The sequence below is a fragment of the Exophiala viscosa genome, assembly GCF_022695815.1.
Source record: "Exophiala viscosa unplaced genomic scaffold EDD37scaffold_2, whole genome shotgun sequence".
Lineage (NCBI taxonomy): Eukaryota > Fungi > Ascomycota > Eurotiomycetes > Chaetothyriales > Herpotrichiellaceae > Exophiala > Exophiala viscosa.
Window position 1 is genome coordinate 3,061,276 of NW_026944354.1, and position 26,506 is coordinate 3,087,781.

Consider the following 26,506-nt stretch of genomic DNA (forward strand, 5'->3'; position numbering starts at 1 on the left):
TTGAACCGGGTTATCTTGCCGAAGAAGATTGTGCCGTTGTTTGTCGTGGAGGAGCTGGACCAGTGTCGACTTGCATGATCCATTCCAGAGCTCTTTTTATGAATTTGTCCTCTTTGGTTTCTGTAGTCGTTGACGCGGGAGTCAACGCGGGAGTGGCAGGAAAGAGAGGCTGAATGACCGACTCGACCACTTCGATTGTGAGGGCACGAGCCTCGCCGGCCTTTTTCAGACACAATTCGAGGTTTCCCAAATACATGCCTTCCGCGGATTCGTCGATGAGTTCCGAAATTAGTCGGTTCCGTTGTTGTAGTGTGTCCAACTGTTTCATTTGCTCCGGTGATGCTGGTGTCGTCAAGTCGAGCTTCTCCAGTCTTTGCTTGACCACAACATGGATGCTCTGTGGGATGCGATTCAAGACTTTTAATGCTTGCACCTTGACACCAGCAGAGATGGCGGCTCGATCACTATCGTCGCCCGTGTCGTTCGGGTCATTGCTGTCTTCATCGTCGCTGGGATTCTCGCCGAATGGGTCTTCGTCGTCGATGTCCTCCTCAGGGTCCCATTCTTCCAGTTCTTTGACAGCATCTTTCATCAAGTCAAGCCATTGCTTCGATTTTCTCAGAGCATAGCCCGGGACGTCTTCTTTTGCCAGTAAACCGAGTCTATCACAGTCATCCCACACGCGTCCGGTGGCTTCAGTAATCGTCTTCTTCTCCCCTGCAGGCACCTCTGCCTTAGGTTTGCTGTCACAACTGCGCTTTTCCACCAGGCGGAGCAGACCCTGAATATCCCGCAATAAGGCCGCCGCAAGAGAGCGACATTCCGCGGAATAGGATGGAGTGAACAGCTCTGGGGTCGTCAGGAGGGCGGCTGTAACCAGCGAAGTCAGGATGGATTCGTTGAGTGAGTTGAGGCATGTCGTGACCGCAGAAGGCGTGAATGGAGCCGTTATGGTCAGCAAGGATAGTTTGGTCGCTTGAGACTTTAGCGCCGTGGCAGCTGCTTCCAGCAGTATGAGAGGTGACGGTGAGTCACTATTCGTAGGAGGCAACTCGACTGAAGCGTTTGGCGCAAGCGAGGATGCGAATCGCTCGCACAGTATTATCGATGTCTGCAGCGTGGCATCTAGTGACCTTGAAGCAGGTGCCGGCATGTTGCAACTTGAGGCCAGAGCAATGCCTGCTTCATCAAAATCTTGCCACCAACAGCTAGGATTAGCAGGTAACGTGTTGTATGAAAGAAGCGAACTCGCAGCACGATATGGATTGTTGATGCACATTGTCACAGTATTTTCCCGGCTAATATTCGGGCCCAGGAATGGCTCTGAAAACACCAAGGCGCGTCATCTTGTACTCGGTGAGCACTGGTCAAGTATCACAATGTCTGCCATGAAAGTTCTTCCGTAGTATCACAGTAGTCATTGCCATCATGGCTATTCGTTGGTGTCAAATGGATGTAAGAGCTTTTAATGCGCCTCTCCTCGTCCGAGTGTCCATGGATGGGTGACTACATCATTTCTAAGCAAAATTCACCCTTTGTGGTGGCAGGCAACAGACAATCGCCAGCTCGTGCAAGTCAAGGGACAAACGTTCATATCATCATTCCTGTCGTGGCTGCTATAGTAGTACTTCCTTTCATCCTGGCTCTTAAAGTGGCACTCGTACATCAAAGGCAGAATTCAAAATGCCAACTCGTCCGTTTCCTCCGTCTGGCAGGGTCTTCCCAAGCGGACAACGGCAGTCTTCTGTTTCAGGTCCATGATGATGTTGAAGAGAGTCCCTGAGGTTGACTCGCCTTTCTGATCGCGGCAGATCGCCGTGGGGGCGTTCACCTCGTCCTCAAACAGCCGCGACACCTGGGCCCAGGTGGGCTCCGTGGTGGCCAGGTCTTCGGTCAGCTCTGACATACGGTCGACCCGGAATAGGGAGTCCTTGATCCAAACGGTATCGATGATGCCTGGATGCTTCAGGAGCAGGTGATTCGAGTGGACGACTCTGCCCTTAGCGTCTGGCAGGAGTTTCAGCATCGTGGTCGAGGTGAATTCGAATCCCACGGCATCGCCAGTCGAGTCGGCGATAAGGATGTGTCCGGGCGCGGCGATACCCCAATGCTCGAGCGACTGCAACGCGTCTTTGGTCGAATGGCTTTCCAGAGCCATCCTCAATGCCAGATGCACCGGGAGTCGCGTGGGGTCCATGCCTTGGGATTTGATGGCGTTGAGGCAGACGCCCACGCCCGCCGAGTTGAAGCCGATCTTGCCGATGATGCCGGCTTCCGTGACCATCTGGATCGACGGCTTACCGGCTTGGACTATCTTGAGAATGAAGAGGTTTTCCTTCTGTTTGAGCATCCACTGCGATCGAAAAGCATGGTCAGCCATCATGTAAGGAAGATATAGGTGGGGGAGAGGGAGGCCGTCGTCAGTTGGCTGCAGGTTTGGCTCTTTCAAGCTCTTGCTGGTTCTTCGCCGGCCTTGCCTTTTCATGGCCTGACAGAAAGGGGAGGAACAGCCTGCCCTCTTCCGCTCGACACAGGCGGAGGACCGGAGAGAAGGAAGTGTGTGTTGCGTGTATATGGATTGCTCGTACTCACGTCCCAATTCTGGCCGAGGTATGCTCTCTTCTCGGTGTGCCATGCCAACGAAGTGCACCCGTCGCTGAACTTGCCAAACGCAATCTCCGTCCGCACGTTGAGCGCGACGATATCCAAGAGTGGGCGACCCGAGCCAGCAGCGATGCCTGTTGAAACAAACCAGTTAGCGGATCATTGAAGGTTCAACAGGACGTGGGAAAGACTAGGCAGAAGAAGGCGGGACATTCTCCTTGCGGGCAAGTCGAATCTTCTTTCTCTGCTTGTTTGTTTCTGCTGGATCAGGATGCCTTACCTTTTATTTCTTCGTGATAAGTCGGCCAGGTCGACTCGATGTGCGCGTCGAAACTGCGAGCCACGTCTTGCACCTGCGGCCAGTCCATTTTGCTGGTCTTCTCAAATAGCCCGGCATAAAAGGCGATGCATCGTTCAATGTGCGCCTTCGCGGCTGTGCCATGTTGCACTCCGATCTATCCACCACGACGAGACGAGATTGTCAGACTTGTTTCTTCGCTCACGTGGATCTCGCGCACCCAACGATTGACGAGATTGATTCGCGTCTTTTGGAGGCACGGGAAACGTTCAATTTCCATGTACGTACCTCGTACGGAGTTCCAGAACACTCGACCGTCAACATCTTGAGAATTGGCGATATTTAACTGGGCTGATTGTGGTACGTTGTGCCGCGTCTTTTCCCTCTCGTAATCTGTTCAAAGTGCAGGTAAACGGCTGATTTTCGCACTCAATCACCAAAAAGTCACTCAGTCGGTCTTTTGGGTACAGAACGCGCTTATCAGTAAAACATCCAAGTTTCTCCTCGTCACGCCTAAAGCCGACGGGGAAGACGATCTGACCGTTGTTGGAGATGCTTTTCACCCTTGTCGACCATTGGCGCTCAATTCCGAAGCCTACATGGCGAGGCTTCAACACGCCACCGGCAAAGCGGCTTCGAATACTTTCGCCAATCCATCGACAAACAGCAGGTAACGACACTGTCACTACCCACGTTCCGGTTTACCACTGACTAACAACCACAGTCAGGGTTCCAGAGCAAATGCCTCGCGCAACGGTCGACCCTGACCTCCACCCTCTCATACTCCGTACCCGTAAGAGAAACTCAGATAGGCGTCAGATTGCGCCTTCGACCGAATCTCTTAGCGCCTTGATCCGGTCATCTGGGAGCCACCCCTGTCAGGTCCAGCCGAGTCATTTCTCGATGGTACAGAAGGGCTTTGATAGAATATGCAAAAGTTGGAAAATGTAGACATGTGGTGCGCTCCTTTTCTCTTGCATACCACGTGAATGGACCGACGTACTCTCGGGCGACTTTGTTGAATTAATTTTTGTTCACATATCTCGTGGAAGGGTGTCAGGTTTCGAGCCAAACAAGCAATACAAGCTATCTCGCCTCATCTCCGACGAAGAGCAGATCCCAGGATATTAACAGATACCAACAATGGGGAAGAAGCGAGTCCTCGTTGGCTACGGCATCGACGTCGATGCTGTTAGTGGATGGTAAGTCAATTGTCCCAGAGACACCCCAGGGAGAAGGCAGGAATGGAGAAGAGGGTTCCACACGAAATACGGCCCTGGACTTCATTCACGTCAACCACTTGCCTTCACATGTCCTTTTGTTCAGCAGTTGACCCTGTACCTTCTGTCCAGGATCAACACTCGAGATGGCTCACCAGCCAACCCCACCGACGTGTCTCGTGGTGTCTTCGGTGCCACCGTGGGCATTGACCGACTGTTGAGGCTGTGGGACAAGTACGGCATCAAGACGACCTGGTTCGTGCCGGCTCATTCGATCGAGACTTTCCCGGATCAACTGGCAAAGGTCAGAGACGCAGGTCACGAAATGTAAGTGCAACAGTCTGCATCATCTCACTGTTCGTGAAGTTATTGAGCTCTATCTCGGAGCAACGCCCTCTTCTCTCCATGTTTCTTCTCAGCCCCATAACCCCTATGAGCTGGCAACGGCGGCAGAATACGAGGCTAACGACGCACAATGTGGCTTACAGAGGATTACACGGCTACACGCACGAGTTTGTGTCGACCCTGAACGAGCAGCAACAGCGGGACGTCCTGACCAAGTCGATCCACGTGCTGACCGAGTTTATTGGCAAGAAACCGCGAGGCTGGACGGCTCCGGCGTGGTCGACGTCACGGGAGACGATCAAGCTTCTCGAAGAGTTTGGCGTCGAATACGACCACTCGTTCATGCACCACGACTCGCAACTCTACTACTGCCCGACCGGCGACGAGGAATGGACCGAGACCGACACATCGCTAGACGCATCCGAATGGATGAAGCCCATGAGCGCCCTCAAGCCTTCCCAGGTGGTCGAAGTCCCGGCCAACTGGCACCTGGACGACTGGCCGCCGTTTCAACTCTCGTTGAAGCAGGCCTCGACCCACGGCTTCGTCGACCCGTACGTCATCGAACGACTTTGGAAGGACCAGTTTTCCTTTCTGTACCGGGAGTACGACACTTTCGTCTTTCCCATGAGCATCCACCCTCAGGTCAGCGGTAAGCCTCAAGTGGTACTCATGCACGAGCGCATCATTGAGTGGATCAACGAGCACGACGGCGTCGAATGGGTCACCATGGAAAAGATGGTCGACGAGTTCAAGGCCGGCAAACTATCCGGCGTCGAGGTCAAGGGAGGTAAGCCTTAGAAATCGACTATAGTGGGAACACAGGAAAGCCAGGTCATACATACAGACAATAATCTCCGGAGATTCAAGCAATAATCTTGACTGAGGTCGAGTGTTCATCGACTGTATGTGAATAGGGCTGTGGAGGAACGGATAATGCTCTTGTCTTAGATACCACTTCAGGGAGATAAAAATCATTTACATGACGCCGTAACCATCACAAAGTCCTACAAATTTCAATCCCTTGCCCCTTCATCTTCTCTCCTGGTTCACCGTACGACTCCCGCAAAAAGACGACGAGTTCTCTACATAGGTTGCACAGATTATCCACCATATCGATCAATTTCTTCGCTCCACCACCAACCTGAAAAGTACTGAAACTATGAAGCCACCAACACTGTACCCGCGGCGCCGTAGCTCTGGAGGTAACGATCGACGATATGTTTCTCAACCTTAAGGGGTCCATAAATTGGTTTCTGGTCTGGGGCCACGCAAGTAGGCAGAGCCTCGATGATGGTGTCGAGGGCTCCGTCGTTGAAGAACGCGCACGAGTACCTGTCTTTACCACTGAGTGGCGAGATGACTCGGTGCATGGTCGACTTGTACCGGTTGTTGGTCCAACGTTGCATGAGGTCACCGATGTTGCAGACATACGCTCCCTTGACGGGGACTACGTTGTGCCAGTTTCCTGTGGCTCTGTGAAGGACTTCTAGGCCGCCAACTAGCAATTCAGTCAGGAGCTATCAAGCGAAGCAGCGTCAAAGAAAACTTTACCTTCGTCTTGCAGCAGCAGGGTCATGGCCCCAAAGTCGGTGTGAGCTCCCACCCCTCGAGTTCTCCCTGCAACATCTTTGGGAGTGGGTGGGTAGTGATGAGATCGACATAGACAGAGGCCTGATAAAGTCAGTCCTGGCGTTCGTTTGGATAAGTTGCTTGGGGAGTGCATACCGTCTGGATCCGCGGCAAACGCGTCGAAATGATCTTCTGGCATGTCAAGCGACAACGCCATCAATCGAAACACCGACTTCGAAAGTTTGTGCACCTCATCAAAATACTCCATGTAGGCTTCCTTGAATCCCGGCAGATCCTCCGGCCACTGATTCGGCCCCTGGAGGAACCGGCCCAGCGGCCTTTCTGGCCTGACCGAAAACCCTTCCTTTTGGTCCGGCGTGGCCGAGTCGTCAAGTTCGTCGAGTTTCTGTCCGCCCTTGCGCTCATACCCTCTGTAGCATTTTGAGTTCTCTTGAGACACTTTTGTTTTCTCGCTTATGGGCAGCGCGAAGAATCTAGCGACCTCTGCCAAAAAACGGTCCTGGACTTCTTTGGGCACGGAATGTCCCACGACCTGCAAGAATCCTTGGTTTTCGCACGCCTGGCGGAACTCCTGTGCGGCCTTTTTCTTGCCCTCGGGGTCGCCAGACAGGTACCTGGAGATGTCGATGATGGGGATTTCAATGGAAGGGGCTGATTCAGCAATGCTACCCATCTTTGTCGTGGTTCAGTAACACGCAAAAGCTAGATAAGTCTTAGGGATATAGGGCTCAAGTAAGGATGGGATGCTCGAAAAGTCATTCAATATGACGATAGTTGGTCGTTGGTCGTTGGTCGTTGAATACTCATAGTTTCTTCTCTTAGAAAGCGTCCCAGGCGGTGCAAAAAAAAGAAATGAATCTAGACCTCAAACCAAAACGAACAGCAAAGAGTCCACGTCCGAATGTATGGGGAGTACCCACCGGTGGTAGGCGCATCCGCGGGGGATTGGGATCCATGATGAACAACTGCTTGGGCGTCTTGGTGGCGAAAGCATTGTTCGACCTGGCATAAGCCTTATCAAAGTTGCAACAAGACGGTTCGGGCAAACTCTCTTGACGGGTTCGACAGTACTTCGGTAGTGAATCACACTGTCGAAAGCACATGGCATGTTGATAAAGCGCCGGTTATCACGGATGTATGTAACCGATGGCATCAAAGTGCGACGATCGTGATGAATTTTAGGTTGGTTCGAAAGGAACCCTGATGCCTGGGCGGCTGGTCGCTCGCAAAACTGATAGATAGGAGTATCTCGTCTATTGAAAGCGAAGTGGTTGGACGGTGGACGGCCGAGTACCATGTTTGGTAAGAGAGTAGTCAATTGCTGATTGGTGCGCACAGCAGCCGGGTCGATCGTCGTTGGATATCATGCATGGTTTTGCACGATAGAAAACGGTTCCGGACCCTGGCGACGGAACAAGGCGAAGGACCTGGGCGACGGACAACCGCGCACGTACATCATTAAAGGGCATTTACCTCTGTTAGTGGACCGGCGGCGACCCGCCCCTAATAATAATTGACATTGATTAGATGCCAGTTCATCCTGCTAGATTGATATCAAACGCTGGTGCCAGAGCTAGCGACTAGGTACCTCAAGATATATAAGAAGGCGTTGCGGGAAAGACGACCTCGCAAAACCTCTGGTGGCTGATAGAGCGACTGTTTGAAGCACCACATTTGTGCCGTGTCACACTGTCTTCGCTAGGACAATTGGTGGAAAATCCGAAAAAATGGCTTTCAAGATTCCAGGTCTCCCTGAGGTGAGACTGAATTCGCCTTACTGGCAGAAGTAAGTTGTTCGTCTCGACTCTTTCGAGGACATTGGTTGACTGACACCTAACAGTGTTATTATCGGCATTCTGGTCGGTCTCACTGCTGGACTTTATGTTGCCCTCAACCTTTTGGGGGCCGGTGGAGGGCGTCCGAACGACGCTGCGACGGTGCAGGTAGTGAACTCGACGCTTTGTGCCGTCTGGTTCTTTTCTGCCTCGTTCGGTGGATCCGTTCTCAACAAGATCGGTCCTGCCATTACAGCCTCTCTGGGTGTACTTGGCTACATCATTTACGTTGGAAGTCTGTGGTACTTCGACGCGACGGGCAAAGAAGGCTTTCCCATCTTTGCCGGCGTGTGCATTGGAGTGAGTTCTAGCACCGAGACATATGAAGCCACAAGCTGACAACTGATAGATATCTGCCGGGTTGATCTTCGTCGTCATGGGTTCCATTGCCATGTCTTACTCTGAGGAACAAGATCGAGGCAAATACATCACCATGTCCATCAACCTTCAGGCTATGGGTGCCGTGGTCGGCGGTATCATCCCTCTGATCATCAACCGCAATTCGGTGAGTGGCCACCTATCTCGATAGCTTAGTGCAGGTAGCTAACTCTTCAAACAGACCGAAGCAGCCGGTGTGCCTCACGCTGTCTACATCATCTTCATCGTCTTGATGTCAATCGGCATGATAGGCGCATTCGCACTTAGGCCCGCTAACAAGATCGTCCGTGACGATGGTACACCCATCGCTGTCGTCAAAGCTCGCTCGTTCATGGAGGAATTGAAGGCGAATCTCGAGATCTTCAGAGATTGGAAGTTGTTGATTATGGTGAGTTTCTTGTTCCTCCTCGGACCAGTTAGAGATGCTGACACCCCGAACAGATTCCAGCCTTCCTTCCAGCAGAATGTTTCTTGGTCTATGGCGGCTCTGTCAACGCTTTCCACAACAACCTGCGAACCCGATGCCTGCTATCCTTCATCTCGGTGGTCTTACAGATCCCAGCAGGTTGGGGTCTTCAATGGATCTTGGATAACAAGAAATGTAAGAGAGGCACATACACTGGGCCCTACACTCAGCTAACAGAAAGCGTCTAGGGAAACGACAGACTCGAGCCTTCATCGGCTTGGCCGTGGTTGGAATTCCTCTCGTCGCGGCGTGGATCTGGGAAATTGTTCGCACAAGAAAGTACAACCGTGCCGACCCCCCATCGCCAGCCTTGGACTGGACCGATGGTGAATTCGTCGCCATTTTCTTTCTGTTCATGATGAACTGGATCTTCTCTTCCCTCTGGCAGTACCTTATTCTGTATTTCCTGGGAACCCTGACAAACTCGCCACGCAAGGCTGCTAACTATTCGGTGAGTTCGAACCCTATATCCCCATGATAAACACAACTAACGGATCTAGGGCGTGTTCCGTGGAATCTTGGGTGCCGGAGAAGCCATCTGTTTCGGAGTCGACTCTACTGCTGTGCCCTACATGAAAGAGGCCGCTGTCATCTTCGCCTTCTACACCACCGGTGTGTTGGTTTTCGCCTACCTCGCCGCGTTCCATATCCGTGAAACCGAGTACTTCAACGGCGAGGATGACGTGGTGATCCCTAAGCACGTCTTGGAGGAGCACCACATCACCGACGTTGCTATGGAGGGTGAAAAGGCGATCCCTCTTGAAGACGGAACTGTCACCGTGGGCGACAACAAGGCCTAGGTTGTCATCCATTGACCCTGGTCAAACCTCGATTTCTGGCATTGCAGAGACCCATTTCCTGCCACCTCTGGTTTTGACATTTAAGACACGGCCTTGTGAATCTGTCATGTATAATGGATGTGTGGTTATCCATGAATTCCTGTCGAGGACTGGGGAATAGCATTTGAGTCGACCAAATTCTTCACGTCCTCAATACAAAGAAAAAAGGGCGTCGTATCTCAACAGACATTTGCTTGGAATCGGTAGCATGTGCTCTTGTGTAGATGGCATAGATATAGAGCTCGAATGGACTGTTGATTCGCCATTGATGGTACTGACAATGTCGTCGAAATTCACTGCACTCGGAAGCCTCATTGCTTTGTTCGCCTCTTTCTACCACGTGGCAGTGCACCTGGCCGACTGGAATTATGTCATATGTCGATGGAGCCAGCCGAGGAGGTATCCCATCGTGCCCATCCAGCTGAAAGATGTGTATGGTGCTGCTGCCTGAAAATAGTCACCCGGGACATATGCAAAGCGATACCATGGTTTGGCAGACACCAGTATCCTGGTCCTCTTCTGGACTCCGAGGACGTATCCACTTGATGCTTCCATTTGTGTCGTTTCAAATGCTCTTTCGGATAGACGGCTTGCTCCACGACAGTAGGACTAACCCATGGCGTCAGGACTTGTCTTCGATTTGAAAAGGAGATTGAGCATTTCCTGAATGGCTCTGGCATTGGGCCACTTCAAAGCACAGCGACCCAGGATCGTCACGGCGAGTACGTGGCCATCAAGAGCTTTTCGAGTTAGACCGCCTGACAACAGGATCGTGGCGGCTTTATATACCCAGTGGGATGTGAAAACTGTCAAGATCATATCTTCGCGATCGTAGCAAGTCAGCAATTGGGAGGCGGACTCGGCATTGGGATTGACGATGAGCCGTGTTTCACTCCAGGCGGCTGCCAGCAAAGGTGATCGCTGCGTAGCGTGTGCTTCGTCTAGAATTATCATGTCCGATTCATCAAGAGACTGTCCATTCCGAAACCTTGATTGCAGCTTATGAAGAACGCTGAGCTTTTCGGCATCTCTCATGGATCCCATCGGCCCTGTCAACTCCTATCATCAAAAGTCAATACCTGAGGGATGTCTCGAGCTGATGAAGATCATAGTGTGGAACTTACTGGATCAATCAGGCCAGACGGGCGGTCCAGAGCCGTGCCAACTTGCGTGCCGACGCAGAATATGGCCAATCTCAGACGCTCCAGGAGTAAGGAGTGCTCGTCGACCTCTCGAGTGCTCAATTCCACTTCCATCCGGTGTGCAAAGGCCACCTGTTGACCAAGACTGCCGTTTTGAGCGTCGTATAGACTGCGCAAAGCCAAAAGCACCACCGCTTGGAGAGCTTCCACGGTTAGCTCCGCCGTGACCTGATCGGCATAGGTCAAAGCCTCTTTATAGAATGTGTCTGAGAGGAGGACGAGCTGACAGTCATTGCCTGGCAGGCAGTGACATGCTATTGAGTAGACCATGTAGAGATTGAAGCATTCAGAAGGGTCCAGGTCAGCCCTAGAGAATGAGGGATCTTCCAAGTAGGGTAGAGTCGGATCCAAGATGGGATATAGTTCTTGCAAGGTATCAAAGTACTTGCCGACGAGGAAGCGGTGCGTATCCTCACTTGCAAACGATGACGAAGGAATTTCCAGTGGAAGACATGGTTCCTTGATGCGAGGTTGCGCCTTCGGCAAGACTGCATCAACCTGCGCCACAAGAGGAGCTCGAGGGCCCAGGTATCGAAGGGCGTCACCAACGCCAAAGAAGTGTTGTCCCTCTGCTTCAAGCGTCTCATTGGACGCTGAATCCGAGATCTGTCCCGTGCTTGATTCTCTTGCCGCCTCCAGGGATCGAAGGTGGTCGACTAATGAAGCAATATATGTTCGTGGCAGCAACTCTTTGGAGACATGGTCGAAGAAGACACAGTCCGCTCCAACCTTGCTGCAATTGGCACACGCTGGCAACTGAGTGTCGCACCGCCTTTTGTGGCTTCGACATCGCCTACAGGCTGGCAAAAGTTGAAGTAGAGTATCCAGGTCCGTGGCTTCCGCCATGTTCTGGTGTTAGAATGTTGTCACGTTGACTGAGGTCGACGATTGCGCCGTCCTCTAAATGTAGGACTCTGTTCTGCTCACATAGAAATGGACTGCCGGCGAGCCGATATGGGCGGGGAGCTTCAGAAGTCCCATTACATGTGCCGAGCAATGGACATCACTGAGAGTTCGTTTCGAGCAGTAGCTGACATATCTTCCCAACGAAGTGCGGTGTGATGTGGTGTGCCTAATTAGATTTTACACATATCCACGAGGTGCGGGCAAGGCAATGGTGAGAGAGTGTGAGTGCCAATTCGAGATCGGGAAGGAAAATCGCACTTATAATTGGGACGGCCTGGTGTTTTGGGAAGTTGGAACCCGCCTCTTCAACCTCTAGGCATAGTGACCTGTGTCACTTACGGGCCACAGGGCTAACCAGGCATCCAGAGCGCCTAGACCTTAACAACCAGGTTAGGGGTCCTACTGGGCCTAAGTGCTTTGCGCCAAAATACGTGATGTCTTATTCTCCAAGTCCCTTGCCCATAAGACATCAATAATTTTGGCGCAAAGCACTAGCCCTTACAGTATCACCAAGGACCTTCGGCTTCGGGGATCGCGATAGATAAGGGAAGAGCCTAGTTGCCAGCGACTTGGCATTGGACTGTATCATTTACCTGTGGGAACTTCCGGCTTTACCTTCTTACCAACCACTGAGATCCCGCCCACTATCCGCGTCCTTGGAAGCGATCCCTTCAAAATGTGTGAAAGTATCCTATCTCATCTTTGCGCTCATGTTCCCGGCCATTCAGCGTCAATAAGTATGGCAGCTTGAAGGAAGAATAAGTAGCCATGCGCTCAGCTAAACGAGTTCGGAGGAGGGTCCTCTCGTGCGCGAGATGTCGCCAGAGGAAGGTCATGGTCTGGGCTACCCCATAAGCTGCATGAGCAACCAACTATCTGCTGACCATATTCTGTGATCAGTGCGATGCTCAGTCACCATCATGCTCGGTATGTTTGGCAGCAGGAGTTCCCTGTGTGGCACTGGACACAGCCACAAATACCTTTGCTCCACGAAGCATTGCTCGATACTTGGAAGGCCGCATCGCAGACTTGGAGGGTCGAAATGATGGAGCCATCCCTTCATCCTTCTCCAGAACCAGTCTGAAGGCTCCAAAGCCTCTAGAAATGGTCACACCACGGATGGCATTCGCGGCGCGCGCAACAGACAATGCAGGCGTGGCAAATGCCTTGCACGACACCACCAGTTCCTTCCTTGGCCTCACCCAAAGTGTTCGCCTCGCAGGCTGTGCGGCGGCTCCTACTCAAATCCCATCGGCCAAGAAATCGTTCGGATTGACAGACCTCGACGAAAATCACCCGCGGTCGATTCTCAACCAGCAACCCTCAAATCTTCCGCTGAGCTCCGTTCCAACAAATGTGGCCGAGTTCCTGTTCGACATCTACATAACCAGAATCATCCACCAGTACCCCATTTATCACTCTGCGGAGGTGATCGAGTCCTTCCAGGCTCTCTTCGGAAACAACTCTGCAGGTGCAAACTTGGACACGCAGGTGCAGGCTCGAGACGTGTACATTGTGAGTCTGATCATGGCCATTTCGCTTTCAACAGCGGCAAGAAACAAACAGGCACGTGCCCAGTCTCTGGCGACAGGCCTCTTTCGAAACGCCATGCTTCAAGTGCCGGCAGTCTTGTCGAATGACATGGAGGGCTTGCAGGCACTCCTGCTACTGATCCAGTACACATTCTTGAACCCTAGCGTCGCTAATCTGTGGCTTCTGACGGCTGTGTCGAGCGAGGCATGTATCGATCTCGGTCTCCATAAGGAGCTTCCAGACAGCTTTGGAATTGATCTCCTAGAACGGGATATGCGTCGTCGAATATTCTGGTGCGCTTGGGAAATGGAGGTGGCTGTGAGCGCTGGGTTACACCGACCTGTCAGAACACTGAACAAATACATCAGTGTCTCGTTCCCGTCCGAGTTCGAAGACCATGCCATATCGAAAACGCACATTGATACCTCAGCACTACGAGCCAAATTCGTGTCGCGCAGAATCTGGCACTTCCGGCAGGTCGAGTCCGACATCATGGCCGTGCTGTATCAGAACGAGCCATTGCCAACGAGCTGCGCTTCGCTAGAAGACTGGATGGCAAAGACAGAAAAGGAGATACAGGACTGGTTGGAGGAGGCCCATCAAACAGCAAGACTGAATCCGGATCCGTTGGTCAAATCGCAATGGGATGAGATGGAACTGTATGCCGACATTGCATACAACTACATCATCGTCCTCCTTTTCAGTCCGTCGCCAAGATTGAAGATCCCGAGTCCTCAGAACTTTATGAAAGCCTTCACGGCAGGTGTCCGCGTAGCCACGGGCTACTGGGAGCAAGCAAACACCGACTTCGGCTACATGAAATATGTCTTCCACCCATGTCACCACACTTTTTCATCCGCCGTCGTGTTTCTGCAGGCGATCCAATACTGCAAGAATGAAATCGCCGACTTGCATACCTTGGAGGAAGTCGAAGAGCAGATGAGATGCTTCTCACGTTTCTTCTCCACCATCTCCGAGCGGTGGCCGGCCGCAACGCAGTGCCTCCAGGAATACGATCGTCTTCTAGGTCCTATCAAGCAAGAGTACTCGGATTTCCTTCTTCAACGAGAACAAAGTACCGCCCACCAAACCTTGCTCCAGGAGTACCCCGTTAGGGACTATCTCGATGTTGCGACCGACCGGGTTGATCCTTTTACTTTTTGGCCGGTCTTCAATCCGCTCATCGGCGGAAACGGCACCGAGTCTGCAGACACCTTCACGTACCTACCCTACGACTGGAATGCAGAATTCGGGTTTGGGATGGACCCAACTTTATCTGGCTGAGACGTCGAACCAGTGAGGGGTGATTGATAATCCATGCTCCGTCTCACCGTTCATCCAGACTTGAAGTCACCTCGGTGAAGAGAGATCAGATCAGTCATTTTGATCAATCATTCCGATCTGCTTCGCAAATCTACTATAGCCTGCTGCACTTTTGCGCCTGAAGCCATCGAGCATAAGATTTCTCCGGTCGATTCGAGAAAACGTCAAATCCACCCAGGCCATGCTGAAGCCGGAAACAATTTTGACGTAATGAACTTGAGGTACCTGCGGTGATTGCTCTTCAATACCAATCATAAGTGCATCCAGCCATTGCATAAGTCCTGAGGACCATGACACCCGACACTCAAGTTCTAGGACCTGTGGGCTTACCAGCAACAACACCTTCCTCGAGCTTTGTGGTCGTCCTTCTCCTGAACCCAAAATGTTGCTGATCCGCAGTTGTAGCAATGGGTGTTGCAGTTGACCTTGCATGGCTGCTGTCTCTACTTCTATCACTGCTGCTCTCCTCACCGCTGTCCCTACCGCTATCCCTACCGCTGTCATCTGAGCTGGGCAGAGGGGACGGAGCCTGCGTTGTGGGCACACTTTGTACGTTGTTTTTGAGAAGCGCCGAAGTCATACTGCGCATCTGAGAAGACCCTACTGTCTCTCCTTGATCGACTTGTCTGGCGCTCTTGTCATCCACCCTTCTGATGGTCAAAGTCTTTGCAAGGCGATGCTTCGATCCTGAGACAACGCCGCCTGTGTACCGTCAGCATGAACTCGTCCAAATGGTCCCAGAAATACGTACTTATCTGTACATGAACAAATTCCACTACTGGAGGCACCCAAACCGTAACCGCGATGATTTGGCCGAAACCCCAATTGTGGACATCGACGAGCGACATATCAAATGCGAGAGATAGGTAGTACAGCTGGACGCATACCAATGCAACGCAAACAACTAACTCCGTCCGCAGTAGGCAGTCCCGTGCAATCTTTGCAAATCGGGGATGTTTGCGTAATAATTTGATGTACCTGTTATTCCGCCATGAATGCCTCACCCGAGAATTCGTAGCAATCATTCCGAGACTGCGCTGGGTAAGAATAGCCATGAAGCAGAACGCATACCAGCTCCAAACCCAAGGACTGTATTCGAATGACGAATACGCTTAGTCAGGGGCCCCATGTTCCATGCAAGGATGATCTCACTCGGACATACGGCCAAAGCAGAGAATCCGCCGCACCTGGGTGTGCTGGCGAGTGACACCATGTACTGTTCATTGAAAAGCACAATGTCCGATTTAGGCAACCCTAGATTGCGGGTGAGCTGCACGTATAATGTCCAGTACACGATACTGGCCAACACCCAGCTGAAGGCGGTCAGAAGCACCAAGTACCTCGAGAACCGTGCATGTCGAACAATCATGAAGAAGACAAGTTGCAGTGGCGCAATACTGTTCAGCGCGATAGGTAGAAGTGTGTAGACGTTGAGGGCGTTGGTGTGAAATATGCCGGAAAGCATTGCCGCAAACATGACTGGAATGCTAAAGAAGCATTGTGCTTTGTGGAATTCGACGATTCCAGAAATGACCTTTTCCTTCTGCTGCGACAATCGACGTGGTTTTCGGGAGTGTTCAGCACGAGACGCGGGTGTATCCAAGTAATCCAAAGTCGTCCAGGCCAGCCAGGCCAGAAGAGCAAGACCGCATTGAGTGGTGTATGAGATATATACCTTCGCAACGTTACTTAGCAGCACTTTTCGACTCGGGATAAGACACCATACCCCAATGCCAGCAATGTCTGCATTAGCGAATAGCAAGGCTGGTGCAAGTGAACCCCCGCACAAGGTGCTCAAACATTTAGAGATACCCTCCATCGACGGTGTCGTCGAATTCACCAGCAATGAGGTTGGCGAGCAGTCTGCTTCACAGATACTGGAATTCCGTGCCTGATCACATGTACTCAATAAGCAGTGAGTCGTAGCATCGACGATATTCATCATGTCGGTGACCGTCGCATTCGACAATGCAGGACTGATCTGTGACATAACGTCGGAGGGAATGAGGCCTTGCAGATGATACCCATATAGAGCCGGAAGTGCAACACACATATCAAAAATATTGTGGTATTGCGCATTCGTGCTAGTGTCAGAAGCCCATGGCAAGTGATAAGACTGCCAGTTGTAAAAGGAGTGAGAAATTCTGGCAATCCTGGATGCAGCCTGCGGAGGTCCACTGTGTGTTGTTTGGATTCAGCCAGTCGAAGCAGTGCCTCAGCAGCTATTCCATCGGCAGAGAAACTGCAACAGCTTGTGGATTCAGGATCACCCAGATCACTACAAAAGATAGCGTCTGCCGGTATCGGGTTATTGCCCATGGCGCCACACTTTTGGAGGTGAGAAGTATGGAAGCGATTTGCAGGAACCAACAAACGTTGCAGAGCGCAAGGCGACCTTTATCAATGAGAGTCGGTAATCTGGCATAATCAGGCTGAACGCATGATCGTACCATGAATCCCAGCAGAACTTCGAACATTGGCGGAAACAGCGTAAGATGATCGCTCACCGGTCAGGCTACGCCTGCTGTGTCATGAAGTGATGATGTCCAACCTGCATGATCCTGGTTCCTGAAGGGCATCCCTTTCGAAAAGCGGCGAGGAAGAGACCGACCCAACGCACCATCGAGCTCACAGAGGTCCATCGTATGTCAAGGTGCTGCAGCGCCGCGGACGCCAAGTCGCAGCATTGTATGGCTGGATGACTTGTTTGGAAAGTGGTGGATGGTTTGTGCTGGGACAGACAAGCTGTAAGGCCCCGTATTCGCACTGGGGTCACAAGAGCTGTGATGTGGACTTCGCATGCCCAGCGTCCATCCACAAGAAACGCCACCTTTCGGGGACAGGTTAAATGGGTGGTCACGGGCTGATTGAGAGGTGAAGCCGCATAGCGGCTGTGGTTTGAACGCCTTCCACGGGCGGAAATAACATGGATCTAGCTTTATGATTTGCCTTTGTTACGCTCACCAAGCACGGTGACTCGACCTAACTTCGTTTGTATGTTGGAGATCAACTCAGTGGTTACACGAATGAGTACTAAGCCTCTCTCACGACCTCGCCCTTCCTCGATCAAGGATGTTTCGGCGAACGACTTCCTAAGATGTCGTTCGTGGGGGTGGTGGGAGGGGTAAACACCGCATACTGTGTATTCACGTACATGGGTCACTGATCAGACTGGAGTTCGTCTCGGTGATCGTTGAGACGAATGTCTCAGCCGGTGTGTATTGTGATAGTTCCCTAGCAGACTCGGCCAGTGCGCGGAAACCGACGACCGCTCGTCCGCTATGCCAACAACCGCAAAGGAGATTATCGACTAGGCATAGCCTCAAAATCGGCAGCTTCCTAGAGTCCTTGTGGGCTATATAGCCTCGACACGACAAACCAAGTTGAGAAGTTACATGGCGTAGAGGACTTGGCCCACCGGAGGCGTACGCTGTGTAGCGCGTGGCACACATGATAACATGTTCGCCTCGTTGGCAGAGCAGTGAGCTGCCTCATGCTGTACCTGGAAGGGCATGACACCTCAGCATTTGTCTGGCCAGTTCAGACCGACCCATTTGGCAATCAGAGTCGTCATGTTTTCATCCGGCATGTACTTGTCCACGTCGTCGTTTGTGTAGTCAAGGCCGAGAAATCTCAATCCGACGAGTATCCAGGGCTGAATGAACTCGTTGAAAACCACATCGACGTTTTCAGATTCCATATCAAGCTCTTGGGGATTGATAAGAGACTGAATGCAGTTTGGCACACGATAAAAGGAAATGGGCGAGTGTATGGTGTCGTCACCATCATCTCCTGCGTCATCGATGGTGGTATACCCAGGAACGCGGGCAACGTCTGTTGGATGCCGCATTTGATGTCCGCCTTGTGCGACCAGAGGCGCTGGACTATCTGTCTTGGAAATGATGATATCTTGCAGGATGCCCTTCTGTTGAACAGGTTCGAGTCGCGACAAGGCTAACGTTGGATCAACCTGTGCGAATATTTCTCCGCCACCATTGAGCATCTTGATCAGCTTTCTAGCTCTGTTGTACGGCACATCCTTGATGTAGTGGAAGCCACTTGTGAATGGACATATGATGAACGTGGAGTCCTTAGTGAATGCGCCCTTGAAGATGTCGAATCGAATGGCCCCAGTATTGGAAATCACCAGCCTCGGTCTATTATCACGTTGCGTGTCGTTGATGATACCGGGGAATACTTCCTCTTCAAGCCAGCTGAAGATGCTATTCTTGCTTGGGTAAGGAGCCCGGCTCATCCACAGGTCCTTTGCTGAGCAGCCAAAGGTCTGGTCAAGATCAAGTGCCTGTCGCGCTTCATGTATTGCTCTCGTGATGTTTCTTCCACGGTCAGAGTGGAAAGTCGATGAGTCGTGACCAGAGTGATGGTACAAAGAATACAGATTGTTGTCGATATACCTGCGGAAGAAGGTTGGAGATGTCTTCCGGTTGGACTTCGAGGGCAGTCCGTCAATGGATTGAAATCCTATGGTCTCCATGAAACGTCCACTAGCGAGGCCGTACGCGTTGCTGTCGAACTTCCGATAGTCGCGGATGTGGTAGTGGCCACCAAAAAACTGGATGGGAGTGTCCTTCTGTACAGAGCGGATCTTCCTGTATATCATATCAAACTCCTCTGATCGAATTGCAGAATGTCCTGCGACCACAAACAAATCAATTTCTGGGTCCTGGATAGCCTCTTGAAACCATTCTTCCTGTGTGGTCTTCTCCACCCTGTGCACAATGGTATTATTGTAATTGCGATCAAAATTGTAAAGAAAGCCAAAAGCCATTATGCGAATTCCCTGCTCTTTTGTGGTGAACTTCTTGTATCTGGCCGCCAATGGAACAAATTCGCCCGTCCGTGGATCGCGAATATCGAGATTGGAGGCAATGTAGCTATTGGTGTAGGCGGGCGCCGTGATCAGGTATTCATTCTCGGAGGAGTTCTGCTGGTACAGCTCGTGATTGCCAGAACATATCACATCCATGTGCTGCTCTCTGAATATATCGAAGGTAAACAACCCTTTGGGCTCCGACGCGTCGTACAGGCCGTTGCCTTCGATGCGGTCGCCAGTATCAACAATCAAGAGATCTCGTCCCTGCGCCTCCAGTTTGTCCTTCAGATGCTGCGCAAAGTCCACATAGTCACCCCAGTCAGCACTGAAGGAGGGTTCAAGCAGATGTCCAGCATGCCAGCCATGGGTATCGGTCGTATGCAGGAAGTTGATCTGTCCGAACTGCAATTCACGTAGAGGAGCGACTAGAGGATTGGGTGCGCCAGGCTGCGCAGCAAAGACCTGTAAAACGAGCAACAGCGCAACAGCCAGCCTGTAGATAGAGACAATACCAGCAGTTGGCGCGAAGCGCATGCCGAGTGTAGTTGACATCCTTCACACACCTAAAGCACTCGAACTCGCCGGACGCATTAGCAATAAAAACCTGCTAAGCATTCAGAGGTCGAAGGAAGTCCGCATGATATGCTCATGTAAACATGACAAGAGTCGGGGCGTGATATGGGCCAGGCACCTAGGTAGATACAAAGTCACAAGCTAACGGGTGCGCTATGGTTGATCTGCCGGCAGCCGATGTTGTCGGAGTCCTTCTCGGTGCCAAGGCCAATTGGTCCGGCGATTTGAATCGAGTGAGGCCCGCCGTGTCCGAACAGGAAAGGAAAGCTTGACCTGCATTTTATCGGCGTTGGAATAACTGCGCAGTTTCCCAACAGCTTTCAATCCCGCTATACAATATCGACTGAGCTGACTTGCACATCACCTCGAGCCACTCCTTCCTTCGATCAGCTCGCTTCTTCTCAACATGTCCGCCTCAAGACTATTCAGACCTGCCTCCAGGCTATTGTCATCGCGGTCCGCCATTCCTTCGATCATTCGTCCATCAGTCCGACAGGCCGCACCTCTTTCCCTCCCGACGATACGCGGATATGCCTCGGAGTCGAACCAGACGTTTACTGTTCGAGATGCATTGAACGAAGCACTGGCCGAAGAACTCGAGCAGGATGAGAAGGTCTTTATCATGGGTGAAGAGGTTGCCCAGTATAACGGTGGGCTCTTCTTCAATCAAAGACGGTCGCAGGCACTAATGCTGGGTTCACAGGTGCTTACAAAGTGACGAAAGGCCTTCTTGATCGTTTTGGACCCAAGAGAGTGATCGACACACCCATCACGGAGTCTGGCTTCTGTGGCCTGGCTGTCGGTGCAGCTCTGGCTGGCTTACATCCTGTTTGCGAGTCCGTTTCCCTCCAATCTCGACTGGTGGCACATGCGCTAGTCGACTGTTATGATCGGTGTTCGCTGACGTGCGATTAGATTTATGACCTTCAACTTCGCCATGCAGGCCATTGACCAGATCATCAACTCCGCAGCCAAGACACATTATATGTCTGGCGGTATCCAGCCCTGTCCCATTGTCTTCCGAGGCCCGAACGGATTCGCCTCTGGTGTCGCCGCACAGCACTCACAGGATTACAGCGCCTGGTATGGAAGCATTCCGGGCTTGAAAGTGGTTGCACCTTGGTCGGCGGAGGATGCCAAAGGTCTTCTGAAAGCTGCCATCCGAGACCCTAACCCTGTGGTTGTCCTAGAGAACGAGTATGTACTTGTCTCTTGCAAGCATAGCGAGGTGTACTGACATGCACAGGCTGCTTTACGGTCAGGCTTTCCCAATGAGCGCAGAAGCACAAAAGAGCGATTTTGTCATTCCTTTCGGCAAAGCGAAGATTGAGCGACCGGGCAAGGACTTGACAATCGTGACGCTCTCACGCTGTGTTGGCCAAGCTCTGGACGCAGCCGAGCAACTGAAGAAGAACTACGGTGTTGAGGCTGAGGTCATCAACCTGCGCTCAGTCAAACCGATGGATGTGGAGGCCATCATTAAGTCGGTCAAGAAGACCGGTGCCCTGATGGCATTGGAGTCAGGCTTCCCTGCTTTCGGAGTAGGTGCTGAAATCCTGGCATTGGCTGTGGAGTACGGTTTCGACTACCTTCAGGCACCTCCTGTCCGTGTGACAGGTGCAGAGGTGCCCACACCGTACGCACAGAAATTGGAGGAGATGAGTTTCCCTCAAGTCGATACCATCACCAAATACGCTGCGAAGCTCTTGAGAGTATAATTGGACTCGAATGTCTCGGCTCGATATCAGTCAGCACGTGTATATTAGCGAAGCGTTGATCAAAATTCGGGAGCTGGATCTGGTCGCTTTGGTGTTGTTTTGGTGGCTGCGTGGAGGCCATGCAGGCTGCATCTTATTCTCAGCTTCGGATAATGCATGTATTGCATGACACAGAAGTGGTGTGACCTGAAGAGGAGAAATAATGGCCATGTCCTCAATTGGCTTCACGTCCGAGTGAACGTAACCTCGCCCATGACATGGTTGAGGCCACTCCGTATGACGGCACTGAAGAGGCCACCCGGATCATCTTGCAAATCTCTCATCTCGGTGGACTTATGAGACAGAGGAGATCGTTGGAGGCCACAATACAACGGTGATGAGGGTATCAATGGGCAATGTTTAGCACTATTTGGTACATATGTTCGTTCACCACTCCCAATATAGAAGTAAAGGTGATACAGTACCTCGTGTCCAGACTCGGCCGGGAAGCTGAACGTGGCGCCCACATGGCATGATGTTGGACGGATTTGCAAATGATCTAAGTTAGATCAACCAGGATGTCAGATCCGATCCGGGCCTCGACCTGTGATACCTTTCTCCGACCTCGTATCTGATCGATTGTTTCGTTCCAACCCTTTTGCACTTCCACATGAGGAACACTATTTACACCGTCGGACTAATCCCTGAGATGGTCACATTCGGAAAGCACCTTCCCGATTGTGGAACTGTCTATTCTATCACCATCACTCCTGCCACACGCGCGATCTCGTACCACGTCTTCTTGGCTGACCAACAGCAAACCTGGAACCCATTCCACAGCCGCAGGCGCGAAACCTATATGCATGAATATGCAGCCCTGCCTTGCATGACAACCTTCTTCGCACGTGGCTGACAGTCTCTACTCACCTCTACCAGGGGTTTGGCATGTCCAGCGTCATGTTCGGCCCCCGGAAAGCTGGATAGCCTCGCTTACACAGAGCGCGAAGACCCTAAACGGGGTTCTGTGCTCACCTTCCACTCCTTTGCACGAGCGACTTGATCAATCGAGCCAAGATTGCCAATCCATCCTGCTCCATTTCAACACAGTGGCGCACGAAGTCGTGGAGCAAAGCTTCCTTCCATCTGCGCTCCTGCGTGTCGCCTTTCCGGGCTCGAATTACGATGGGCGAGCGCTTCTGCTCAAACATGTACCGATCGGTCCAGTATCCTTCATGTCTCGACTTCAATCAGAATAATTGAGACATGGCATCGTGGTCGTTGGCCCTCAGAGAGGCATGTCATAGTTCACAACGCGTTCCCCGACGATGAGAGACAATAAAGCAGGGCCTTGAGCAAGGAGACATCACTTGTAGGGTCCTTCGAGTTGGGCCTTATGTGGCATCTGCTATGGCTTCTGATCACAATGATATACGAGGTGGCTCGCAGCACAATGATGCAAGAGCGCCCTCTAATCTGAGAGATGTTTGCAGCCAAGTAGGACAGGTTTACCCAAGATGCCCCTCTCTTCCAAATCGGTGGTACTGAGTTACAGAGTCTTCGACTTTTGCGTATGTCTCTCACCCACAAGCTCGTCATTCAAGGCAAGATTGTCGAATTCGGTTCACACCGTCGCGTCACATCCCGGTTGCTATGTGGCCGCCATTTACATCCATGATCCATTGTCGCAATGTTTCCAACCTCTGGTGGTCAGTACGGTTACCAGAGCATATATACTGCATGGTTTATGAAGCTTGTACAAGTCACACCACATTCTCGCTTCACCAACTACACCTAAGTACATGTCTTCAGCCTCTGTGTTCTTCTTCCTCAGCCATTGACGAACTCGAACCGAGATGATGCATCTCGCAAGATATTTCACCGCTCGCATCATTGTGAGGTCTTGCGGGCGACAAAAATTGCGTGATGTCACAATGGCTCTCGGAGGCAGCGACATCTGTGGCCATCATGGTCCTTCCCCAAGTGTTTTTATATTACGAGGTCCGTCCTCTGGCCCTGGGAGCGGTCCGTTGACTATTCACAGCCTCAAAAAAAATCAACGCATTCCCGTGTTACGAGCATCGTGATCAATGCTGTGCACACTTCGGTACAGCTGTGTAGCTACGAAGACCATTTGTGACACTGTCAATGTCAGACCACCTCTGCCCAGTCGGTCCCGAACCGGGACTCAAAGAGCACTCCCAGCACACGAGAAGCGAGTAGTAAGCACGACACCAATCAGAAGGTGAAAAGACTGACAGAATAACAGCATTTCACGGACAGCCATTCAGCTCGCTTCCTGGCCCTGCCGCTTGAAGTCCTGCAGAAGATCTATCTCCTGATCCTGGAGTTCGACATCAATGACCACAACAACCTCATGTGTGTCAATCGGCAGATACACCATGAAGCTGAGAAATCATTCTTTCAGAGACCGCTCCGGTGTCGTTCTCAGGATGACCTGTTTGAATTTGTGGCTAGGCGACCAGCAAAATTGCTAAACAACATTACAAATTTGCGGGTGACCTTGGTGGGAATATCAGGCACTGTGATGCAGCCGTATCTCGCCAGCATAGTTGTTGGTGCCTCTGCAGTGACTGGCCAGCATCCGTACGTTGTGGAGATCAACCGAATTGGAAATGCGCTCGCAGGCTTGCCCAACCTCACTCAACTCTCCATTCTCAAATCTTCTGATCCGAGCAGGACACTGCCATCGAGTATTGTTGTCAACGGTGTGCTCGAACAAGCTGCGGAGAAGTTCAAGAGAATTCAGATACTGAGGATCGACCTTGAAGGATGTCGATTGGACCTGCTTGGGGCTTTCCCAAATCTCCGATCACTTTACCTGACAGGTTTCTCCGAGACCAGCCCACTGAAAATGGCTGATGTGGTCAGCAAGCTGATGTACCTCGAAGAACTGCATATTCTCGGTCCTCCTCTAGGATCACAGACGCGGCAGAAGCATGGATACCAGAGCAGTATCGTTCAATCTGTGACCCATCATCTCTTCGAACGAGTCACACCGCTCAAGTGCCTGTCTGTGAGGGAGGTCGCGGATCCGAGGGGTAAGGGCAGCAACTTTCTGAACACGAAAACGATGAAGGCGCTCTACGACAGACATCGAGACAGCCTCACGGCACTGCACATGTCCGCGACCGATACCCCGTCCCAGCCGTTTCTTGCGTCTCTCTCGGCGTTCTTGACAGCCGCTCGGAGGCTTGAAGAAGTCTCCCTGCGATGGCCGGAGATGAAAGTCAGCTTCATAGACTGTCTTCCCACAACGGTCACGCGGCTCGAGGTACGGGTGAGCTCGTATCGTGAAGCACAAGCAGTAGTGGATCGTCTTTCTGCGAAGAGCCATCGCCTGCCGTGGCTCCGGCGCGTTACTTTCAGTGTCCCAAGCGAACCTCCCCATGGTCCAGTGGAAAGCAATCAGCAGCCTCTGACCTTCGGTCTGCCTGTGAATAAGAGGACGGTGTAAGTGGCCACCAAATCAGGAGCGGGTGTCATGTGTACAAGACTGAAAGGAGACTCTGTGCTCATACTTTTGCCTATCAGAAATGTCTCTTATTATTTGCATAGCCTTTCAATTGCGCTTAGCTGCAAAAACGCTCATTCACAAGCATCGTAACCTAGTGGAGTACTTCATGCAGAATTGCAAACAGCTTGCCCTCGCCTAGTCCCAGGACGGCCTCCTTTGTAGATCCTGTCCAGGCTTACAGCTCGATGCAAGTCTGTAGATTCCTGCTCCCTCACGTTGCACCTCACCGGAAGAATTTGCCTACCAAAGGCACAGCTCCATATATCTTATCCCAATTACTCGCCTCCCAGCCAGCACCTGGCCCAGCACGACCGACGACGCCCAACCCGCCAGCAAGCCAGACTGCCGCCACCGTTGCCGCAAGAGCATTTATAACTCTGCCTCTCCACTTTCTCCTCACAGCACCCGACTGTCCGCCCTCAGTGATATACTCGCGTGAGAGCTTCAGATACTTTGCCGTTCCGCCGACGAAATGGAAACTCGCAATCGTCACAAAGATCGTGTAAAAGGTATTCGCGGTTATCGGGTCATGCGCGATTCCGTGCGCAAAGTACCGTAACCCAACGCCCGCCGAACTACCGTCGACTTGTTTAGGGATGACTCGCTGCATGAGCACATGCGCGACGAACATGGGGTACATGGCGTATCCTAGGGCTGAAGTCAGACTGACCTTCGGCCAGGAAACTTTCTTGCGGTCCGCGTGGGTCTCGGCGCCGTGGCGAAGCGCGATGATCCGCCGTCTGTATAGACGTAGTGCAATGCCAGAGACGACGTGCGTGAGAATCGGGGCGAAGATCATGAGTGGCTCGATGGGGAAGGATTGGTAGTATGGCCTCGTCAGGAGGAGGTACTTGTCTGACTCGGCGACGTTGCGTGTCACGAGAGGGATGATGGCTGTGTTGGTATAGTGCATTGCGAGGTAGATTGTTGGTGGGACTGTTGCATATTTCTGGACCGCGGAGAGGATGTGTAGGGTTCGAGCGGGTGTGAGGCCCAACCAGTTTGTGGTGTTGTGTGTTGATTCGGACACAGGTAGTTTCTCTGGGTCGATGTCTGATGGGTTGGTTGGGTATGTGGGAGGTTCTTCTTCGTCGACTGGTGAGGGCTCGACTTCGTGCATCGGTGCTGCTGAGATGGAGGAGCGGGTATCGCTTGTGCTGAGGGGTGCGAGACCCTCGGGTGGTTGTGAGGACATTGTTGTGGATTCTGGATGGGAGAATGTCGATGTAGCGTTATAGAAACCTCATTGTCTTGGGGTGGTCAGGGAGTTCTTTGATCATCATAGGTGGTCAGTCAATGTTTACAAGATTACTTCGGAGATAGAC

The 26,506-nt window shown here is 51.9% G+C and overlaps 12 protein-coding genes across 12 annotated transcripts; 5 read left to right on the plus strand and 7 right to left on the minus strand.

Annotated features, from left to right (window-relative positions):
- Positions 1 to 10: 10 nt before the first annotated feature.
- On the minus strand, positions 11 to 1,153 carry EDD37DRAFT_647389 (uncharacterized protein; the record flags this gene model as incomplete). Its single annotated transcript, XM_062817864.1, has 1 exon — positions 11 to 1,153. One exon carries the CDS (start codon positions 1,151 to 1,153, stop codon positions 11 to 13), a length of 1,143 nt encoding a protein of 380 aa, XP_062673616.1.
- A 389-nt stretch (positions 1,154 to 1,542) lies between these two features.
- On the minus strand, positions 1,543 to 3,434 carry EDD37DRAFT_274077 (peptidase C45 acyl-coenzyme A:6-aminopenicillanic acid acyl-transferase-like protein). Its single transcript, XM_062810984.1, has 4 exons — positions 3,191 to 3,434; positions 2,885 to 3,059; positions 2,593 to 2,738; positions 1,543 to 2,353 (listed from the first exon to the last, which is right to left on the minus strand). The coding sequence occupies exons 1-4, from the start codon at positions 3,224 to 3,226 to the stop codon at positions 1,679 to 1,681; spliced, it is 1,032 nt and encodes a 343-aa protein (XP_062673617.1). The 5' UTR covers positions 3,227 to 3,434; the 3' UTR covers positions 1,543 to 1,678.
- Positions 3,435 to 3,949: 515 nt separating this feature from the next.
- Positions 3,950 to 5,366, plus strand: EDD37DRAFT_274155 (glucose 1-dehydrogenase). Its single transcript, XM_062810986.1, has 3 exons — positions 3,950 to 4,104; positions 4,255 to 4,449; positions 4,611 to 5,366. The coding sequence occupies exons 1-3, from the start codon at positions 4,046 to 4,048 to the stop codon at positions 5,266 to 5,268; spliced, it is 912 nt and encodes a 303-aa protein (XP_062673618.1). The 5' UTR covers positions 3,950 to 4,045; the 3' UTR covers positions 5,269 to 5,366.
- A 116-nt stretch (positions 5,367 to 5,482) lies between these two features.
- EDD37DRAFT_273947 (putative gibberellin 20 oxidase) lies at positions 5,483 to 6,829 on the minus strand. Its single transcript, XM_062810983.1, has 3 exons — positions 6,196 to 6,829; positions 6,022 to 6,141; positions 5,483 to 5,968 (listed from the first exon to the last, which is right to left on the minus strand). Exons 1-3 carry the CDS (start codon positions 6,731 to 6,733, stop codon positions 5,628 to 5,630), a joined length of 999 nt encoding a protein of 332 aa, XP_062673619.1. The 5' UTR covers positions 6,734 to 6,829; the 3' UTR covers positions 5,483 to 5,627.
- A 743-nt stretch (positions 6,830 to 7,572) lies between these two features.
- EDD37DRAFT_274203 (uncharacterized protein) lies at positions 7,573 to 9,663 on the plus strand. Its single transcript, XM_062810987.1, has 7 exons — positions 7,573 to 7,846; positions 7,901 to 8,195; positions 8,245 to 8,400; positions 8,455 to 8,661; positions 8,715 to 8,874; positions 8,928 to 9,190; positions 9,240 to 9,663. The coding sequence occupies exons 1-7, from the start codon at positions 7,788 to 7,790 to the stop codon at positions 9,537 to 9,539; spliced, it is 1,440 nt and encodes a 479-aa protein (XP_062673620.1). The 5' UTR covers positions 7,573 to 7,787; the 3' UTR covers positions 9,540 to 9,663.
- Positions 9,664 to 10,187: 524 nt separating this feature from the next.
- On the minus strand, positions 10,188 to 11,626 carry EDD37DRAFT_606523 (uncharacterized protein; the record flags this gene model as incomplete). Its single annotated transcript, XM_062814895.1, has 2 exons — positions 10,188 to 10,637; positions 10,703 to 11,626. The coding sequence occupies 2 exons, from the start codon at positions 11,624 to 11,626 to the stop codon at positions 10,188 to 10,190; spliced, it is 1,374 nt and encodes a 457-aa protein (XP_062673621.1).
- Positions 11,627 to 12,790: 1,164 nt separating this feature from the next.
- EDD37DRAFT_647395 (fungal-specific transcription factor domain-containing protein) lies at positions 12,791 to 14,503 on the plus strand (the record flags this gene model as incomplete). Its single annotated transcript, XM_062817865.1, has 1 exon — positions 12,791 to 14,503. One exon carries the CDS (start codon positions 12,791 to 12,793, stop codon positions 14,501 to 14,503), a length of 1,713 nt encoding a protein of 570 aa, XP_062673622.1.
- Positions 14,504 to 15,329: 826 nt separating this feature from the next.
- EDD37DRAFT_274140 (uncharacterized protein) lies at positions 15,330 to 16,679 on the minus strand. The gene is made up of 2 exons (XM_062810985.1): positions 16,269 to 16,679; positions 15,330 to 16,217 (listed from the first exon to the last, which is right to left on the minus strand). Exons 1-2 carry the CDS (start codon positions 16,593 to 16,595, stop codon positions 15,564 to 15,566), a joined length of 981 nt encoding a protein of 326 aa, XP_062673623.1. The 5' UTR covers positions 16,596 to 16,679; the 3' UTR covers positions 15,330 to 15,563.
- Positions 16,680 to 18,062: 1,383 nt separating this feature from the next.
- Positions 18,063 to 19,910, minus strand: EDD37DRAFT_561208 (Metallo-dependent phosphatase-like protein; the record flags this gene model as incomplete). The annotated part of the gene is made up of 1 exon (XM_062813876.1): positions 18,063 to 19,910. One exon carries the CDS (start codon positions 19,908 to 19,910, stop codon positions 18,063 to 18,065), a length of 1,848 nt encoding a protein of 615 aa, XP_062673624.1.
- Positions 19,911 to 20,340: 430 nt separating this feature from the next.
- EDD37DRAFT_677685 (pyruvate dehydrogenase E1 component subunit beta) lies at positions 20,341 to 22,161 on the plus strand. Its single transcript, XM_062819614.1, has 4 exons — positions 20,341 to 20,599; positions 20,653 to 20,785; positions 20,865 to 21,146; positions 21,196 to 22,161. The coding sequence occupies exons 1-4, from the start codon at positions 20,356 to 20,358 to the stop codon at positions 21,665 to 21,667; spliced, it is 1,131 nt and encodes a 376-aa protein (XP_062673625.1). The 5' UTR covers positions 20,341 to 20,355; the 3' UTR covers positions 21,668 to 22,161.
- A 1,403-nt stretch (positions 22,162 to 23,564) lies between these two features.
- EDD37DRAFT_274261 (uncharacterized protein) lies at positions 23,565 to 25,263 on the plus strand. Its single transcript, XM_062810988.1, has 2 exons — positions 23,565 to 23,793; positions 23,913 to 25,263. Exons 1-2 carry the CDS (start codon positions 23,734 to 23,736, stop codon positions 25,119 to 25,121), a joined length of 1,269 nt encoding a protein of 422 aa, XP_062673626.1. The 5' UTR covers positions 23,565 to 23,733; the 3' UTR covers positions 25,122 to 25,263.
- Positions 25,263 to 26,498, minus strand: EDD37DRAFT_273930 (uncharacterized protein). Its single transcript, XM_062810982.1, has one exon. The coding sequence runs from the start codon at positions 26,374 to 26,376 to the stop codon at positions 25,405 to 25,407; it is 972 nt and encodes a 323-aa protein (XP_062673627.1). The 5' UTR covers positions 26,377 to 26,498; the 3' UTR covers positions 25,263 to 25,404.
- Between the last annotated feature and the right edge of the window lie 8 nt (positions 26,499 to 26,506).